This window comes from Aspergillus glaucus (assembly GCF_001890805.1).
Source record: "Aspergillus glaucus CBS 516.65 unplaced genomic scaffold ASPGLscaffold_20, whole genome shotgun sequence".
NCBI lineage: Eukaryota > Fungi > Ascomycota > Eurotiomycetes > Eurotiales > Aspergillaceae > Aspergillus > Aspergillus glaucus.
In genome coordinates this window covers 42,844-60,338 of record NW_019170472.1, presented here as the reverse complement: position 1 = coordinate 60,338, position 17,495 = coordinate 42,844, and the positions used below count along the sequence as shown (strand labels likewise).

Below are 17,495 nucleotides of genomic sequence, written 5' to 3'. Positions count from 1 at the left end.
CTTCGAGGCCATGGGTGAATTGATAGCCGATGGTTATGTCCACGCTGAGAATGCTGTGATCGATCATTGTTTGGCTGTGTAAGCCATCCTCTCGAGTAACACGAGGTCATGAAGAGCGTGACCTCTATACTAAATAGAAGTGCGTTGACGGCTTCCATGTGCAATGTTAGATGTAAACACCATGAGTGTCCATGCCGTTGTGTCCAAAAATGAGAACCATGAGGCATTCATTTAAATCAGAGGCCAACGTTGCCTAGTCTTCCACTGTCTTCACAAAGCATTCAAGAAGATCTCTGCGAGATACTACTCGCAGATCGCCCGTCTGTCGAATGTGTGGTAAGGCATGTTCATTCAGCACCACCTTGCGCTCCTTTCTGGGGTCACCATGAGCGTACTCTTGTATTTTCTCAATAAGTGCTCGCTAGGGCTGTTTTTCAAAATATCAGCCGTGCGCAAAATTGCGACGGGAGAAACATACTTGCCGGGGACAAGTTGATGGAATAGATAAAAGCCGCTAACGAACCATTGAGCAGGAGAGGCAAAATTGCAGGTATTTCTGGGAGGTATACGGTATTGAATGTCGTAGAGACAGATATGGTTGAAAAGAGAGAAAGAAATAGAAGGAAGAAAGAGCAATAATATTCACTTAACTAGGTAGATTTAACGGCTTAGGGGCTCTCCATGGTCCTAAAGAATACAGCTGAGTGAATCGAGAAAACTATGGGGACCGGTGCTATTGTCAGATTATTCTCCCTCGATGTTTGATCGGTGTCTGACTTAAGTAATATTTTCCAACGGACCCTTCATAGGCTTTTAATCCTACTAAACTTGACTGTATCGGGTTCTTAGCCAGAGAAGGGAACGCCTCCTGGAAGAAACCCACATAGATACACAGTTCCTCGCGGCCTGTAATTGCTCGACAGAGTCCCCATAGTCCATCCATAACCAGTAATTGCTGGGGGCTGATAAGTCGCACCTGCATATACACTTTGTCCCGGTCCATAACTAGCAGTTGGTTGAAAGTAAGGATGTAGAATTGGATGATAGTAAGGAGCTGGAAGCATCATTAACCGGTTATACCCAGCTTCAGTGTTAATCCAGTCTTCCAGCCCTCGAACCTTGTGTTGCAGGCTTTGACTTCCCGTCTGTGACTTTCAATAATCTCCTGCTTCTGGTTGACAGCTTGCTTCCCACAAGCCCACATAATATCCCTCGCCAGCGGCCCACCATTCTCTACCATAGTGAAAAGTTCCGAATCAGCTAGTTTATTTTTAATGGATGACTGTTCGAACTTGGTCATTATGCAAAACCGCCTTAAGGGATCATCTTTCCGGATCGTGTTGTCATAGGCATAGTAGATGTGTTTTGTTGTCAGATTAGCCGCATCACAGTACATCCCATGCTCTAGGATCTCATCCGTCACAAGGCGCTTGAGCCCTGGTGCTTGCAACATATCGGCCAGCACATAACATGAGAATAGAAAACCGAAGCCACAGTGGTCATCGCTCTGGGGAGCCGAACTCATATCACTCAGTCCCTGCTCGGGATTCATTTGTACGAACTGGGAGAAATCCAGATCGACCTCGTCATTAGTATCTTCGTCCTCGAAATAAGACTCCTCTTCCAGAATAGCGCCCATGTCACGCTTATCTCCTGCATACTCTCGTACGTACACGTACTTTGTAAAGACAGCAAAACGCTCCACATCCTCTTCTGGAAGCCTGACCACATTCTCCTTGGCCTCGGTAAAATGAGGGCTTTGCAGCATATGGCGGAATAAGAGGGAATGGCGACACAGAAGACCATGGTGGAAGTAGAATTTATGCTCAAACGGTCCTACAAGGACAGTGACGATGGGAGTGCACTCCAATCTGTGACCAACCTTAGCACGTCAAGAAAGATAGATCGAAACTGGGGATAGACTACCTTCCCGGCCTTTTTCTGCCGAGGTTGTGAAGCTCATTCTCTAGGTCTCTCTCATAGTCGCCATAGTTGTCAGCCCAGAACTTCCTCCGCGCTTTGAAGAGAGCTGGATTATCTTCTTTGAAATGCCGTTGGCCAGTTTCTGGCCCACACTGTTGACTTTCAGCCATTTCCTTGAGATACTTGGCTGGTGTGTAGTAGTTTTTGCGGAGATCGAATTGAATTCCCATCTTGAAACGTCACAGTTATGCCCACATGTTGTCTAGCGTTCATTCCTAAAAAGTTAAAATAGTTAGTTAACCGAGTCTTTGTGCCTGACATCTAAGGCAGAATAGTAACTAACTAGTTAACTATAGATCTTGAAGTGGAAAATAATAACCCGAATGGTAACCGTAAATGACTTTTGTGCAGTCCCCGTGACCCCGCGATCTCTCCATCTTGATCTCATCGCCGATTTTGCCTCGGCTACTCACACTACTACAACCACACGGAGAATATCCGGAGCAAATGAGGGGAACGGACATTCAGGTCTCAATTGAGCGATATTAATTCAACCTTGGCAATAACGACTGTGACCGGCCTCACCGTCAACTTACGATTCGCTTCTCCATACTATGTACTTATGACTTATGCCATGACCAACGGCAAGATCATGGTATGATCCTTGAAAAGACCGAACAACCCGTATATTCTTGGCCTAACAAAGGATACAAATGCAGGTGCCCCAATACATAGCACGATTTCCGCTATATCGGCCCATCCCGAAATGTCCCACCGCGTGAATGATCAGTGCTGAGAATCTCGTGAACCGTATTCGAGTACTCTGTACAGGGCACGAGATGAACAGGAACTTTTTGCGGGGCCCCCGGTTAATTAAAAGAGCTGGAGTTTGTCTTCTTCTCGCCGAAGAATCTCCAGTTGGCTCGCCCCTGTCTCTCACTTCGCGGGGACCCCCGCGTGAGTATGCAGAGAATCAGCATACCAAGACCATCAGCCAACTCACTCGACCAGTCGGTTGAATTGGTTGCTTCCGCAGGCTGAACGGAGAGTCAATAATCCCTCTCAGTAAGCACGGTATGCGGGCATAAGCTATGATCCGTCGGTTGAAATCGAAGCTCTGTTGTTTCTTTCAACGACCACTCGCCGGTTAATTGTTGAGGTCTCAACTATAAAATAAGTAACCAGGCCAGTCTCGAAAATATGCATCCATCAAGCCAGAAATCACACGATGGTCGCCTTCTCGACTCTCTCGGGTCTCAGTGTCCTTTCCTTGTTGTTCTCCCTCGTCCAGCATGCTCATGGTGTGTCGTTGGAGGTCTCCACCGAGGGTGGAAACTCATCTAGTCCTCTTCTGTATGGATTCATGTTTGAGGTATGCTCATTACTGGAAACTAAATTTAGAATGATCCTAATTGTTCGAGTAGGATATAAATTACTCAAATGATGGAGGCATATACGGCCAGCTGCTCCAAAACAACGGCCTTCAGGGCAGCTCACCCAACCTGACTGCGTGGGCTAGCATGGGAGATGCCACGATCTCCGTGGACGCAGAAAACCCCTTAACATCTGCGATCCCCCACAGCTTGAGGCTAGATGTCCCCGAGGGCACCACAGGCCAGGTTGGATTTACCAATGAGGGTTACTGGGGTATCCCCGTGGATGGAAGTACATTCCAGAGTTACTTCTGGATCAAAGGAGACTTTTCCAACAATGTCACCATCCGTCTGGTCGGTACCAACAGTGGCACAGAATATGCGTCGACGTCTGTTGAAGTGTCGTCCAATGCAGATGAGTTTACCTATGTCACTACTTCGTTCCCTACGACCAAGGCCCCGGACGGTGATGTCTTGTATGAGCTGACTGTTGACGGTGAACTGGTTGCTGGCAAGTCGCTTAACTTTGGTCTTCTCCAGCTTTTCCCAGAGACCTACAAGTCAAGGTTTGTGTACTGAGCTTTATCGTTTCGATATACCTAACAAATCTTTAGGTACAATGGACTGAAGCCCCAGTTGGCCAACGCCCTGGACTCCATCAAGGGATCTTTCCTGCGGTTCCCCGGTGGTAACAACCTGTATGTTCTCCCTGAACATGTGGCTTACCACAGAGCTAATCGTTTATAGGGAGGGTGACACCGAGGAAACGCGGTGGAAATGGAATGAGACCATTGGTCCTGTAGAGGACCGTCCAGGACACCAAGGAACCTGGACTTACTACAACACGGATGGTCTAGGTATGTGTCCATTAACGGTCAGGTACCATTACTTGTCTAACAAGCAATAGGTCTCATGGAATACTTCTACTGGTGCGAAGACTTGAATCTCACTCCCGTTTTGGGTGTGTGGGCTGGCTTTGCTCTTGAATCGGGAGGTAACACTCCCTTCACGGGCGATGCGCTGCAGCCTTATATCGATGATACCCTGAATGAGTTGGAGGTTTGTTTTATGCGTTTGATTCTTGCAGAATGTAGCAAAACTAACCACATCCAGTTCGTCCTGGGTGACTCCAGCACCACCTACGGCTCTCTCCGGGCAACCTACGGCCACAAAGAACCCTACGACGTTACCCTGGTCGAAATCGGCAATGAGGACAACCTGGGCGGAGGCTGCGAAAGCTACGCGGAACGATTCACTGCGTTCTACGACGCGATCCACGCAGCCTATCCCGATCTCGTCCTCATCGCCAGTACAGACAATGCTTCTTGCCTTCCCAGCACCTTGCCTGAAGGCGCATGGTTGGACTTCCACGACTACAACACGGCCGACGGACTCGTGAGCGAGTTCAACTTGTTCGATAACAAGGATCGGTCGGTGCCTTATTTCATTGGTGAGTACTCTCGATGGGAGATCGAATGGCCCTCTATGAAGAACTCCGTCGCAGAAGCAGTGTACATGATTGGATTGGAGAGGAACAGCGATGTGGTGAAGATGGCGGCTTATGCGCCGCTGTTGCAGCTGGTTAACTCGACGCAATGGACGGTATGTTACCTAGTCTTAAGATACAACATTGTGTGAAACAGCCAACTAACAAAGATATAGCCCGACTTGATCCCCTTCACGCAAAACCCGACAGACATGATCATCGAAACAGTCAGCTACTACATCCAGCAAATGTTCTCCGTTAACCGAGGCGATACCATCAAAGAGGTCACTTCGGACTCCACATTTGGCCCCGTTTACTGGGTGGCTTCTAGCGCAGGAGACAATTACTATGTGAAGCTGGCCAACTACGGGTCTGAGACGCAGGATGTGACTATCTCAATCCCAGGATTGAGCAGCGGAAAGTTGATTGTGCTCGCGGACAATGACCCCGAGGCGTCTAACACGGATACTCAGACTCTTGTTACGCCTTCTGAGAAGGATGTTACTGGCCAGGATGGGTCGTTTAGTTTTACTTTGCCGGCGTGGTCGGTTGCAGTTCTTGCTGCCAACTAGGATGTATATAAAGCTCCACTGAGCTTGAATGAAAAGAGTAAATGTTCAATTACCAAAGGTATAACAGATGTAACTGATATTCTACACTATGTACATTGAAAATCGTCTCGCATTTATGCATAATATCTCATCTCATGACGCCAGCATCATGAAATTATACGGAACCATCCTGAGGAAATGCCTTCGGCTTGTAATTGGAAAAGGCTTCGGGCCACAGGAACATCTTTTCTTCGTTGGACGGAGTAGCGGCCACGAATTTCGGCATCTAGAAACGTCAGCACCTCGCCCAACAGAATATTGTAAATAAGAGGGAAATAGAAACATACAGCCTGCTTGCTCGAAATCCGACGCCACATGTTGGCACGAGGGTTGAACCGTGCGGGGATACCAGTACCACCAGTCTTCTCGAGGTCCTCTTTCATGACATGCTGGACTTCCTTCTTCACATCCGCAAATGTTTCGAACGGGATGTACGGGATCTGGTTGTGATTGCAGTATTCCTCGAGCTTCAGGCCCTTCCGTGCAAACAGGATATCCGCTTCCCGGGCAGCCGTGAGATCCGAAACACCGTCGCCGATGAAGATGATGAGCGGGATTTCGCCTTCAAGGCAAGCTTCTGCTGCTTCAGCGCGACCTTGGTTGACAGAAAGGGCCTTGTCGTGACCTAATTCTGTCTCGTGCAACCAGATAGGTTTCCAAGGTGTAGAACCGTCGATATCAGCGTCGTTTGCCACGATGTTGATATTAGAAGACTGCACGATTTTGTTAGCAACCGCCACCACCACCACATCTAAACAGAGCAAATATAGACTCACCTCCTGCGCCCCCAAAAACGCATCCAACACCTTGCGCAAGATAGGCTTCAACCCGGCACTAATAACATTAAATGAGATATTATTCTGCATGCAGAATTCATGGAACTCCTTGAACTTCGGATCCATGGACATGTTATTCCTCATGGTATCGAAGCCATCTTCGATAGGAATAGTCAAAGACCCCCACATGTCTTCTGAGGCTTCACGGAAGGAGCGCTCGCCGGTCTTGATCTGTTCCTGGACCTTTTTGAGGAATTCGTTACCGCCGCCTAGGTTGGAGACTAGGACGTGGCCGGTGTCTTGCATGAAGATTGTGCCATCGAAGTCTGCCTTTGTTAGAAACTGGATGGAATACGCCACAAAAAGGAATGCGTACCTGAGAAGATGTTAATCTTTCTCGTAGGATTCGAAGGGTTCTCTTGGTTCGGCATGGTGGATGGTAGTAGTATACGCTAAAGCACAGTTTAATGATGCTAAAATGATGGAGAGATGAAGAAGTGAAGAATAAAAGGAAAGACAGGCACTGAAATACGTGGACGCGCCAGGCCCAAGACCGGATTCGTCCATGACGTTAACCGGGGGGGGGGGACTCGGATTCCTTTTTACCGAATTGGGGAACGATGATGCCATTCGTGGGGCGACTGCAAGAACCGGATTTCGGGCTGATATCATATTCCCCGGCCGATCGCGGGACGCAGGAACGGATCGGCATGCCGAGTTTAGATACAGCGTGCATTGAATCCTGTACATAATGGTATTATTATTCATACACGCATCTGTCAGCCCTATAGGCCGAGTGGCGGCAAGTACATAATGGTATGTTAGAATGTTAGAAGTAGGTTGAGCTACTCAGTAGACTGTCTTGGTATCATGGAGACGGGGGGTTATAGTATGGAGTACATGTCATGCATTGTGCATGACTATTCTGATGCCTATCCTAAACCTACTACTATCGTACATACAGTGATGCAGACTGTCCCTTACACTCAGAGAGGAAAAAAAAAAAAAAAAAAAAAAAAAAGTTATAAGTACAAGGCACTCACAGCAGTGGACCACTCCACAACGGCTACCTACATGGTCTAGTCCAGATGAGGTTATCTGAATATTAACTCAGACGAGTCAAACAGCGTCCGTGCTAATCAGATTCCTCCGGCGATATACTCTAGAAAGCTCAAGCCGTTCCTCAATCACACTAACGACCTTCTTCCACTCGCACATACCACCCTGCCCGGTATCGCCACACGCCAGCGTCTTCGACTGCGCCGGTAGAATATCCACCCACCACCATTCATTCTCAAGGATCGATAATTGTTTCGAAGTCAACGGATGCGTCCACATCATGCTATTCATCGCAGGCGCCACAAGAATCGGCGGCCCCCTTGACTCCGGAGTACCGGTATCCCAAGCCCGGATCACGGTGGTCAAAAGATCATCGCACAGACCCCCCGTCATCTTCGCCAGCACATTCGCAGACAGCGGCACAATCGCAAGCAAGTGAGCCCAGCGCCGCAGTTCTATATGCAAGATACTGGCCTCTCTCGTCCACGGGACCACCCATTCATCTTCGTCTCGGTAAACGCCATCGACATTAGGGAGGGAGGATAGAGACTCGACGGTGGGTTGTTCGGGCGACTGTCCGGCGAGAAAGTGAGCTGCGGATTTAGTGAGAATGACGCGAATGGAGAGGTTAGGGTGCTTTTCGAACGAGGAGATTATGAGGGGTAGTTTGATGGTGGCTACCGAGCCAGTCGCAGCGAGTAAAAGATGCGTTCTCCCGTCATTGATGGAAGCAGCGACTTCAGCTGCTGGGTTTTGCTGTTTTGCTGTCATTTTTGTTTCCTTTTGCTTAGAAGAACTGAACGAAGCTGGCGAAACGAATGGTGGGATGAGGTCATCGCGGAACAACTATCATCCGCTACTATTGCCTTTTTTCGGGGTAGTGTTGTCGCGACCCATAGTGCACTCAAATTCGCGGTTTGTACTCAGTACCCAATCTATTACAAGGCCTGGCCAGAGGGCTCTTCTTACTCTTATAGGCCAATTCACGACAGTCACACGGAGGTATCAATTAGCCTTGAAAAATGTCTCAAGCTCAGACAGGGGTTTCCGCAACGAGGACCAGGAAGAACAAGATACAGAAATGTTAGATGACGCCAGTATAGCCGATGACCAGTACAACTTCATGTTGCAGTTCTCTTGCTATGTATTGGCTGATAAGCTGCAAACGCTTGGATTTAAGCGGCACATCATGGACGAGATTTGGCGCCATGGAGAGTTCTGTGACCCAGCTGACCTTACTGTGAATGATGTCCGCTATGTCTATGACAACACAATCAGCCAGAATGATCCTCTACGGCGATTCTGCGTGATGATGAAATGCAAACGGGTGCCCATTGAGCAAGCCCTTGATGATTCCGACTTCATTGCTCTTATGGAAGATGGAGGGCCGTTGGTGAAGGATGTGATGCAAATGTGTCGGAAGCTGACCCTGAAACAGAAGCAGCGAACCGACCAATTTTAGAACCAGGCGCAGAAATTGGAAGGAATGTGTCAAAAACAGAAAGAGCTTATTCAAACATTGCAATCAACAAATCAGCTACTCGACAGAGCAAAAATATATGGGAGGTGATATGTCATGGCTTTTGGGAATTTATTTACACGTATATAGACAACTACGTACTCCTATGCAATACCAATGGATTAATTATTGGTGCAATCCCCCCCCCTCCCGTATTCAAGAATAGCACACTTTATATGAAGCAAGGTTCAACCGTTCGGAGTAACGGACCTCGATCCATAGCCCCTGTCGATCCAGATTAAAAACAGTGCCTGAAAAGCAAAGACTGAAAACAAACAAACATCCTTAGGAGAAGATCCTCAACCCTGTTCGAATCTGACAGTTAACGGCTGACTCGCAAGCTCCGCTTTAATCTCTCAATCTCGAAATGCCACAGTTCTTCCAACGCTTCCGCCGGAGGCTCAAGGACCAGGATGCCCCGACAGACCTGCCCCTCATCCTCAGCAAGACAGGTATCGACTATGACACCTGCAACTCCAATGCCTCCCTACGTGACTACCGCGACTACACGGCGATGCCCCTCCCGCAACCACGACGCCCCTTGACCCCGCTGCCAGAATCTGCGGACCCCGAAGAAAGCCCAGACGCTGTCAACACTCAGACCCAGAGTGCGTTGTTTGCACGATTACCCCGGAATATCCGGGAACGAATCTATATTGAGCTATTTGGGGAGAGGCCGGTCCATGTGGAGTATGATTTTGGATTTGCGCCCGGATACCGGGGAAGAGAGAAGAAGCCACCGGATCAATGGCGGTGGTGGCATCGGGTGTGCGAGGAAGAGAATGCCAAACCGGGGGATTTGTGTCGGTCGGATGATTTGGACGATTTGAAGAGAAAGGGGAAACGGGAGCTGTTGAAGTATAAGCTTAAGGGGGTTGAGTGGTTGCGAACGTGTCGTATTGGGTGAGCATTAACTGCAACGGTGGTAACAACTGGGAGCTAACGAGAACAGGTATCTAGAAGCCCTCCCGATCCTCTACGGAACGAATACCTTCCTCATCGCGTCGGCCGTGAAACTATGCAGATTCCCCAAGGTCATCGTCCCATCGCATCTCACCGCCATCACATCGCTCGACATCCTTCACATAGCCAAAGCATCAACCCCATCTACAATGTCAGATGCCGACTGGTCAATGTACAATACTATCTTCCGGACGCTCCGATTGTCGTATAGTGGACTGCAACGTCTCCGTCTGGTCATCTATATCCTCAACAAACCCTGCACACCACGCGCCGGGAGTGTCCCTGAACACCTGGAGGAGGCGTGGTTCCGACCGTGGCAGGATCTTGCGTCGAGTCGGACCTGGGAGAAGCTGGAAATTGGTCTACAGGCGAGCTGGTTTAAGGATTTCTCCGAGGGTTCAGAGAGATGGGCAAAGAGGATTGGACGGGAGGAGGCGGGATATACACTTGTGCAGATGGAGGACTTCACAACCTGGGATGGGAAGTTGTCTGACGTTTGGAACACGCCTTATCTGTAGTCCTTTGGGATCTGACAGGGCTTCATGCAAGGATGTACCATCTTGCTAGTGCTTCAGGTTCTACGCTTTGTCCAGACCATAGGCAATGGTATGGATAAGAGTCTCAACGAAAGGAATTAACCCCATGGAAGAGGGCAGAAGAACCACTGCATTCTCCATTTATCTCATGGAATCATCCGTGATACCTCTTTGTGACTGAATCAGCTCTCTTTGTCCATCTGATGTCTCCCGGGCCCTACCGTCAACGGATGATGAACAGCTTCTTTGTACATACAATGGTATCGACAATGCTTTGTTAGCGGGTAATACTGTCTTGAGACATCAGATTTCATCGCACATAAAAGGCTGCTTGCTTGTCCATCGCAATTCTCACCATGCATCCTACCATTTTCTAATTCAACAGATTCAAATTCCACTCCTTCGACTTAGTTCACCTACTAAACATAACAATGGACGTCAGTTTCTTCGAAGAATCCCCCCGCCTCAAATCCAACCAAATCCTCCGCCAAGTGCAAAGCATCCACACCGTGACCGAGGATCTCATCACCGAACTCCAAACAACCTTAGGCGAGGGCAAGTTCGTGGTCGACAAGTTCAAAGTGCGTCCCCAGGAATGGCACGACTGGTACAAGGCCAATCCCCGTCTGCGTGGTCTCGTCGAATACGACTCTCTCAAACAGTACATCATAATCAAGGGTAAACCCGGTCCATTGCACGATGCTGTCACCGCGACGTTCAAAAGGTTCTTCGAAGATCTACAGGACCTCATGTACGGACTAAACAGACACCAAACTACGACTCGCAAACCAGTCCAAGAAATCCCCTTCCTAGCCCTAGAAATCGGCATCTGCGAATCAACCAACAAACTCCTCCAAAATGCAGAGTACCTCCTCACGCGCACTACAAACAAGAAAAACGCCGTGATAGTCGTCGACATCCAAGAACGTCGTCCGCCTCCGATCCGCAGTTTCAAACAATTTGATCTCAGCGGGGACGATATCAAGGCCTTGGAATTGTCGCAGGTCACAGACGCTATTACTAAATGGTACCAGCGGAGCAAGAACCCACTTGTTGGGGAGTTTAGCGTTGGAGTGTACTTCTGTTATTCGGAGGGTGAGACTGTTACTATCTACAAGGGTGATTTGCCGACGACTAGCAATGGCAGCATCGGAAAAGCTAGGAAACCAATTGGTAACGCGGCGGCCATTCCCTATGGAAGACTTCTACCTGCGCTGCAGACGAAGCGCGAGATTATGTTTCCAGTGCCCGTTGATGAATTGCTGGGCGAGTTGCAGAAGACGCTTACTTGGGTGTTGCCGCATTATCGGGCTGAGCGGAAGGCGTTGGAGTTGAAGAAGAGGTTGGCGAAGAGGAGGGTTAGTAAGGTTTGACGGGGTTGGACCCAGGTAAGTGCTCCCTCCCTTTGCTTTGCTTTTCGATCTGTTTTGAGTTTATTATGTTTGGTTTGTTATGAGTATGGGGGTATGGATGGTAATGTGGTGGATTTCATGTCTGATTCCAATCTTGTTGGTGTTTACGGACCAATAGAAAGATCATTTGAATTTATATCATTGTCAATGCTGTATCTGCTATAAACCTCTAGGGAAAATATCGACAAATCAAAAATAAAGGGTATTGCTATCTAACAAAATAATGCAACTAAGAACCCCAAAGTAAACTATACCCTCTCCATCTGCTCCACCGTCCCCTTAACCTCCTCTGCCTCCACCATTTTCTCCCCAGTCTGCTCCGCAGTCCTCTGCACCAAATCCTGCTCCATCTCCACATACCGTGCCGGCCGCTTCGCAGAGATCGCCTCCTTATTGTTATACACAAAGATAGAAGGGTTCTCCCGGAAGAACATATCGATATCTTCCAAAGCCCGATTTGCCGTCTCCGGGTAGAAGAAGTAGATAATCGGCACGAAGGACAGATTGAGAACCGTCCAGATGATGTAGAACCGGTATCCGAGGCTCTGAATACCGACAGGGGTGATTTCGACGACCATGAAGTTCATGGCCCAGTTTGTTGCTGTTGCTAAAGCTGCACCTTTTGTACGCATGGAGAGCGAGTTTATTTCAACAGGGAGCAGCCAGGGGATACCCTGGAAGCCGATTCCGAAGAAGATATAGTATAGGAAGAAGAATGCAACTGAAGCGGAGGCAACCTGTTCCTGGTACGCATAGCCCTGCTTCTCATTGAAGCTGATCAAGACAGTGATAAGCAGGTAACAGAGACCCTGTCCCAGGGCACAGATCATGAAGAGACGGCGACGGCCCCAACGTTCAATGTGCGGAATTGCAACGAGACCGGCGAGGAGGTATGAGACTGAGTTGCAGGCTGCGAGTAGTCGTGACATCTTTTCAGACATCCCGACTGATTCCATTAATACTGTCGGGAGGTAGTAGGATGTGACGTTGATTCCGGATAATTGCTGCATTGCCTGGACTCCGGCACCGAGGAGTAACCGGCGGATGGCGCATGTGCCGCCCTGGTCTCCTGTTTTACCGCGCAGCAGGTTGAGCCAGGAAACGCTGTTCTGGCGCTCGTATTCAACGGCGTCGACGATCTCCGTGTGAGCAGTGATAACGTAGGTATCGTCCGCATCCATGTCCTCTAAATTGGCGATAATCTCGCGCGCCTCATTAGGACGGCCATGAGCAATAAGCCAACGAGGAGACTCTGGTAACCAAGGCACAGTAATCCAGAGAATAATAATAAACACAAACTGGAAAGCCAACGGAAACCGCCACGACGCCGGACCAGGGACATATGAGAACGCATAAGTCACCCAATTCGAAAGCGAATAGCCAGCGATATTAAGAATCATTTCAATAATAACCAGTTTGCCACGCCATTTGATCTGCGAGGTTTCACCCTGCCAGACTGGCGCCGTGGCCGTGTTCATACCGTTTCCTAGACCGGCGACGATCCGGCCTACGATCATCTGGGGGACTCCGTAGGCTGTGATTTGCAGTAGAGCTCCGATGGCCATGACGGTGGTTCCCACCATGATGGACTTCTTTCGGCCCCAGACTTCGCCGAAGTGCATGGAGAAGATGGCGCCGAATAGACAGCCGACGTCGTAGATGGCAGTGACTGTTCCTAGTAGTGTGGCATCGTCGCGCAGTTGTAATGTGTCCAGGAAGTCACTCGTTACAATGACACCACCTAGCAGATGTTAGCATTGCCATGAGGACAATATAGGAGTGAACATACCGAAAACACCCTGATCATAACCAAACAGAGTCATGTCCGTAGCACATGCAACGGTGACCCAAAAGGTCAGCCATCCTCCTCTCAACCCAAACCATGGCTGGCTTGGTCCGAACTTCATAGCAGCACTCCGAGATAAGAATAATAAAAGACAAAGAAAGCAAAGCAAAGCAGCCCTTGACCCTCGAATCATCCCGGGCCAACCGCATCCTTAAATACTTCCAAAAATGAATTCCCCGTATAGGGGCAGATAACAACATCGGCCGTTACATCACCAAACCACGGCACCACGCCCTGACACACCATGAAAAGCCCCTGGACCTTCACCGGTGAGCCATATCCCCAGCGTCGCACGGTGAAACCACATCCGGGCCGGATGGGAGAGTTCTGGTAGTAACAACCAGTAGGAGAGCGTCTACCCCGCTAGTGTTTCCCCAGATCGACCTGAAAGGAAAATTTCCGGAAATAATGTATGATGAAAGACTCGCGTTCCCCACGTTTTCCCCGCAATCACCCCAGAAGACACTAGTTAAGAGACTAGTGCGTGGTTGGCCGAGCATAGGCACCAACGGCGTGGCCCGTAAGTCTGTACGCCGACGACAGCGGCGGGGGAATAGTGGCAAAAGAGAGTTTTGGTTGTGCCGGAGGAACAGCCTCGGATTCAGGCCGTGTCATTATTCTCTGCTGGATTGTGGTTGTGGTGTAACCAAATCGTGAATTCTGCGATAGGGGCGATTCTACTGTTGAGTGGTCAGTCGTGGTGGTGTATACAGATATGACGGTGACGCCTTGCCTTATGCGGGTGATTTGAGATTATCCCTTTATCACATCATGTACTGATCAATCCGGGTTAATTCTTTCTCGAGTAGGCATAATTCTATCAATCTGTATCGCCCCAATAGTCAAGAAAAAGTGCCCTGTCATCCTTGGCCGTCCCGGGATCACAGTCGGCCCGAATCTGGAAATGCTCACGCCTCCCTTGGCAATCGACTATTTTGCCCATATTGGCGCATGGCATTTCTCATGGACGATGCATCCCGCGCTTCCACGGGAACCGCCCTTCATCCCGTGGCTCCCAGCCAAAGCATAACACACTGAGATATTTACCACATGAGAAAACATGCAGACGCCAATGCATCGCGCAACTTTAATCAGTCGATCTCTGCCATCTGCGGGGATTCTGCCCGTCAAACCGAGTGTTTGTCCTGATGATGACTGCAGGTTGATGACGGCGGTTGGGCATTGACAGACCGACGGACTACTCTGTCCCGATACTATCGGTTGACGTGAATTTTCTGGGATGTTATTCGGTATACAGGTTGATGTACGGAATGTACGGGATGTCATGTGGCTTCGTCATTGTTCAGATTCCTGCTGTCCACGGAGCGCAGTCGGCCGTGGACTGTCCGGGGTAGGTGAAATAACGGGCTTTCCTACCAGTTGGAGGCAGGGATCAGACGGCCAACCGGATTACCTAGGGTCACTTGGCAGGGGCAATATGTCCGTTATTGCTCCGGTGCATGGATTGCTCTGCACAGATTACTCTACTAAATTCGAATCAACGAGTCATATGCCAGTTGCCACTGCAGAGATATCAGATTGGCTCTTGAATGCGTGAGATTGCTGATTAGATAGTATAGCACTGTACCACTGCTTGTACGGCTAAAATGCTTGTGTTCGGCATAATGTAATACGTTCTATCGGGATCCCGCAAACCTGTGGATTATTGAGATACTTTTAGCACAAGTTTCATATTCGAGTCATCTCCGTATGGAATATCTAAGGCCATTCAACTGATATTCTAGAGAAGATTTAGGTAGTTCCTCGCTTTGTACAGTTTAAACCACGTGACGGTGCGCGTATGCGGATTCACTTCACTTCATCAACTCTACTCAACTATTATAGTCAACTCGAAACGATATTTGCAAATTCAAAAAGAACGAAGTGGTATATTCAGATACACCAGGTATCTATATGTCTAATCAACACAAAGTTTTATACAACATCTGTTATCCAGAAAACCAGAGATCAAAGAAAGTCGGCTTAGCCCTTGTAGTCAATGGTGACAGCAAGACGGACAGCACCACCACCAGAGAGGTTACCACCAACACCACCAACATCAGTCTCAGCAGTGGTGTAGGCGTTGTCAACAGAAGCAGCGTCAGGAGTGATAGAAGAGCAAGTGCTACCCAGAGCATCACAGATGCTCATACCCTGCACAGTCAAGCCAGCATTCTGCGCCATGATAGCGGAGACATCGAATCCAGACCAGCCACCGTTCGAAGAGCTGGTGAAGTCAAACTCTCCCCAGGTCGAGGCGTATCCGCCCTTGTTATCAGTGGGGATGGAGCCAGAAGCAGCAGCCCAGCCACCGCGCGAGTCGTCGTCAAAGGCAACATACTTGGTGTCACCGGCGGAGAGTTCGAAAGTGAGAGCGGAGTTGCCGTACCAGCCAGTCATCTCGCCGTCGGGGCCGCACTTGTTGAAGAGGACGACGTTCCAGGACTCCTCGCTCTCGCCCTTGAACTGGGCGACGTTCTTGTAGTTTGCGGCGTCGCTCTCGGACACCTGGATCATGTTGCTACCCCAGGGGTCGCCGGTGTTGCCGGCGTAGGTGATGCCACCGCCGCCGCTGGAGGTGCGGCTGCCGAAGCCCTCAGTGGAGTATGATCCGCTGGAGGGAGTAGCCGTCCAGGATCCACCGCTGCTGCCTCCTCCGGATCCGGAAGAGGAAGATGAAGCAGATGAGGGGCTAGAGGAGGTAGGAGAAGCGACAGGAATAAGCGTGGAACGCTTGTTCATGTTGGCCAAGCTGCCTGAGGTGAGGGCTGCCAGCAGCATGAGTGTCTTGGTGAATTGCATTTTGAAAGAAGGTTGTTTTAGTTGTCGCGTCGAGCGATTGACTATCTTTCCTGTTTTGGAAGGATGGAGAGAAGAAAAGTTAAGTTTCAGAAATGAATGTCTTCTTTCTTTAAAAAAAGAGAATGACAATGAAAGAGAATGACCCAAAGAGAATGATGGGTATCGAAGAAAAGCTATAAGGGAAAGATTGACTGATTGATTGATGATGAACAGGACTATCCAGAAGTGCGATTCAACCTCCCTATTTATGGATTTCCAGAACGCCTGGAGGCCACACCAACTGGCCTTCATGGCCACCACTTTTGGGTCGAATCCATGGTCTCGAACGGCTTCTCTGGGATCCAAGATGTGAAGTCCCTTGGGCCGGCGGAGTGGGAATGCGTCAGCACGCCGTCAGCCATGGGAAGAATGCAGTTCTGATTGAGCGCCATGGTTGGAATTACTGCCGCTCGACTGTATGATTGGACTCCCAGAAAAAGTTGACAGTAGCCACATGGAAGGGCCTGGAAAAGCAGCCAGATTGGCTGACTGTTCCCTCTTTGCCCCCACACGAGCATTGTGAAGGAAGGTTGGTACCTGGTTGCTCATTGGGCCAAGTGGGACTTGGTCAGAGCACGAACTCTGTCAGTGCACTCCGGAGTAAGTACGGAGGGTATCGGCTTTCCAGCATTCATTGTTCTTGGGATGTTCTTTTGTTCCATAAAAGGAGCATCAGGGGACGCCTTTGTCGTTGGGCTGTCTTTGTCGCCATGCCTTTGATACTTGGGACGTTGACGGTCACATTTCGAGCCACCACTACGCCAAGAAGGAGTGAGAGATGTTTCGGCTTTTCTTTTCTTTTTACTTTGACAAAGCGGGTCAATATGGAGTGGGCACCAGTTGTGTGAGTAACAAAGCTCCCGTTTTCTCGGCTGGTCGTTGCGGGCCTCTCCACAGGCACAGATGTCGAGTCCAGACTGCCGAGCACACTAACCAGCATTTGTTATTCTTCAAACTCCCACTATGATATTTAGTACACATTAGTGTGTACACTACTACAATAAGCTTACATTGACAGTCTGCCATATCTGCATCTTTCTGCAACATGTATCATTGTCCGACAAGCCCAGGTTTCTTTGAGATACCATTTACCGACACACGCACACGAAAAATGAGAAACTCCCTTTCTGGTCATAAACAGGAACATCCC

At 49.2% G+C, this 17,495-nt stretch overlaps 8 protein-coding genes across 8 annotated transcripts; 3 read left to right on the top strand and 5 right to left on the bottom strand.

The window, feature by feature from the left end:
- Window positions 1–1,066: 1,066 nt before the first annotated feature.
- ASPGLDRAFT_38280 (uncharacterized protein) lies at window positions 1,067–2,153 on the bottom strand (the record flags this gene model as incomplete). The annotated part of the gene is made up of 2 exons (XM_022544927.1): window positions 1,067–1,871; window positions 1,927–2,153. The coding sequence occupies 2 exons, from the start codon at window positions 2,151–2,153 to the stop codon at window positions 1,067–1,069; spliced, it is 1,032 nt and encodes a 343-aa protein (XP_022397768.1).
- A 998-nt stretch (window positions 2,154–3,151) lies between these two features.
- Window positions 3,152–5,354, top strand: ASPGLDRAFT_28323 (uncharacterized protein; the record flags this gene model as incomplete). The annotated part of the gene is made up of 7 exons (XM_022543748.1): window positions 3,152–3,295; window positions 3,348–3,862; window positions 3,911–3,994; window positions 4,044–4,153; window positions 4,204–4,355; window positions 4,410–4,898; window positions 4,959–5,354. 7 exons carry the CDS (start codon window positions 3,152–3,154, stop codon window positions 5,352–5,354), a joined length of 1,890 nt encoding a protein of 629 aa, XP_022397767.1.
- A 154-nt stretch (window positions 5,355–5,508) lies between these two features.
- Window positions 5,509–6,669, bottom strand: ASPGLDRAFT_177389 (putative 2,3-diketo-5-methylthio-1-phosphopentane phosphatase; the record flags this gene model as incomplete). The annotated part of the gene is made up of 4 exons (XM_022542898.1): window positions 6,546–6,669; window positions 6,170–6,495; window positions 5,681–6,106; window positions 5,509–5,619 (listed from the first exon to the last, which is right to left on the bottom strand). Exons 1-4 carry the CDS (start codon window positions 6,598–6,600, stop codon window positions 5,509–5,511), a joined length of 918 nt encoding a protein of 305 aa, XP_022397766.1. The 5' UTR covers window positions 6,601–6,669.
- A 619-nt stretch (window positions 6,670–7,288) lies between these two features.
- On the bottom strand, window positions 7,289–7,999 carry ASPGLDRAFT_133301 (putative flavoprotein; the record flags this gene model as incomplete). The annotated part of the gene is made up of 1 exon (XM_022541197.1): window positions 7,289–7,999. One exon carries the CDS (start codon window positions 7,997–7,999, stop codon window positions 7,289–7,291), a length of 711 nt encoding a protein of 236 aa, XP_022397765.1.
- Window positions 8,000–9,114: 1,115 nt separating this feature from the next.
- On the top strand, window positions 9,115–10,228 carry ASPGLDRAFT_133314 (uncharacterized protein; the record flags this gene model as incomplete). The annotated part of the gene is made up of 2 exons (XM_022541198.1): window positions 9,115–9,650; window positions 9,700–10,228. 2 exons carry the CDS (start codon window positions 9,115–9,117, stop codon window positions 10,226–10,228), a joined length of 1,065 nt encoding a protein of 354 aa, XP_022397764.1.
- Window positions 10,229–10,453: 225 nt separating this feature from the next.
- On the top strand, window positions 10,454–11,780 carry ASPGLDRAFT_765777 (uncharacterized protein). The gene is made up of 2 exons (XM_022549858.1): window positions 10,454–11,368; window positions 11,425–11,780. Exons 1-2 carry the CDS (start codon window positions 10,678–10,680, stop codon window positions 11,499–11,501), a joined length of 768 nt encoding a protein of 255 aa, XP_022397763.1. The 5' UTR covers window positions 10,454–10,677; the 3' UTR covers window positions 11,502–11,780.
- Window positions 11,781–11,906: 126 nt separating this feature from the next.
- On the bottom strand, window positions 11,907–13,565 carry ASPGLDRAFT_133097 (sugar porter family MFS transporter; the record flags this gene model as incomplete). The annotated part of the gene is made up of 2 exons (XM_022541177.1): window positions 11,907–13,399; window positions 13,448–13,565. The coding sequence occupies 2 exons, from the start codon at window positions 13,563–13,565 to the stop codon at window positions 11,907–11,909; spliced, it is 1,611 nt and encodes a 536-aa protein (XP_022397762.1).
- Window positions 13,566–15,385: 1,820 nt separating this feature from the next.
- Window positions 15,386–16,511, bottom strand: ASPGLDRAFT_50571 (putative allergen). Its single transcript, XM_022547338.1, has one exon. The coding sequence runs from the start codon at window positions 16,304–16,306 to the stop codon at window positions 15,488–15,490; it is 819 nt and encodes a 272-aa protein (XP_022397761.1). The 5' UTR covers window positions 16,307–16,511; the 3' UTR covers window positions 15,386–15,487.
- Between the last annotated feature and the right edge of the window lie 984 nt (window positions 16,512–17,495).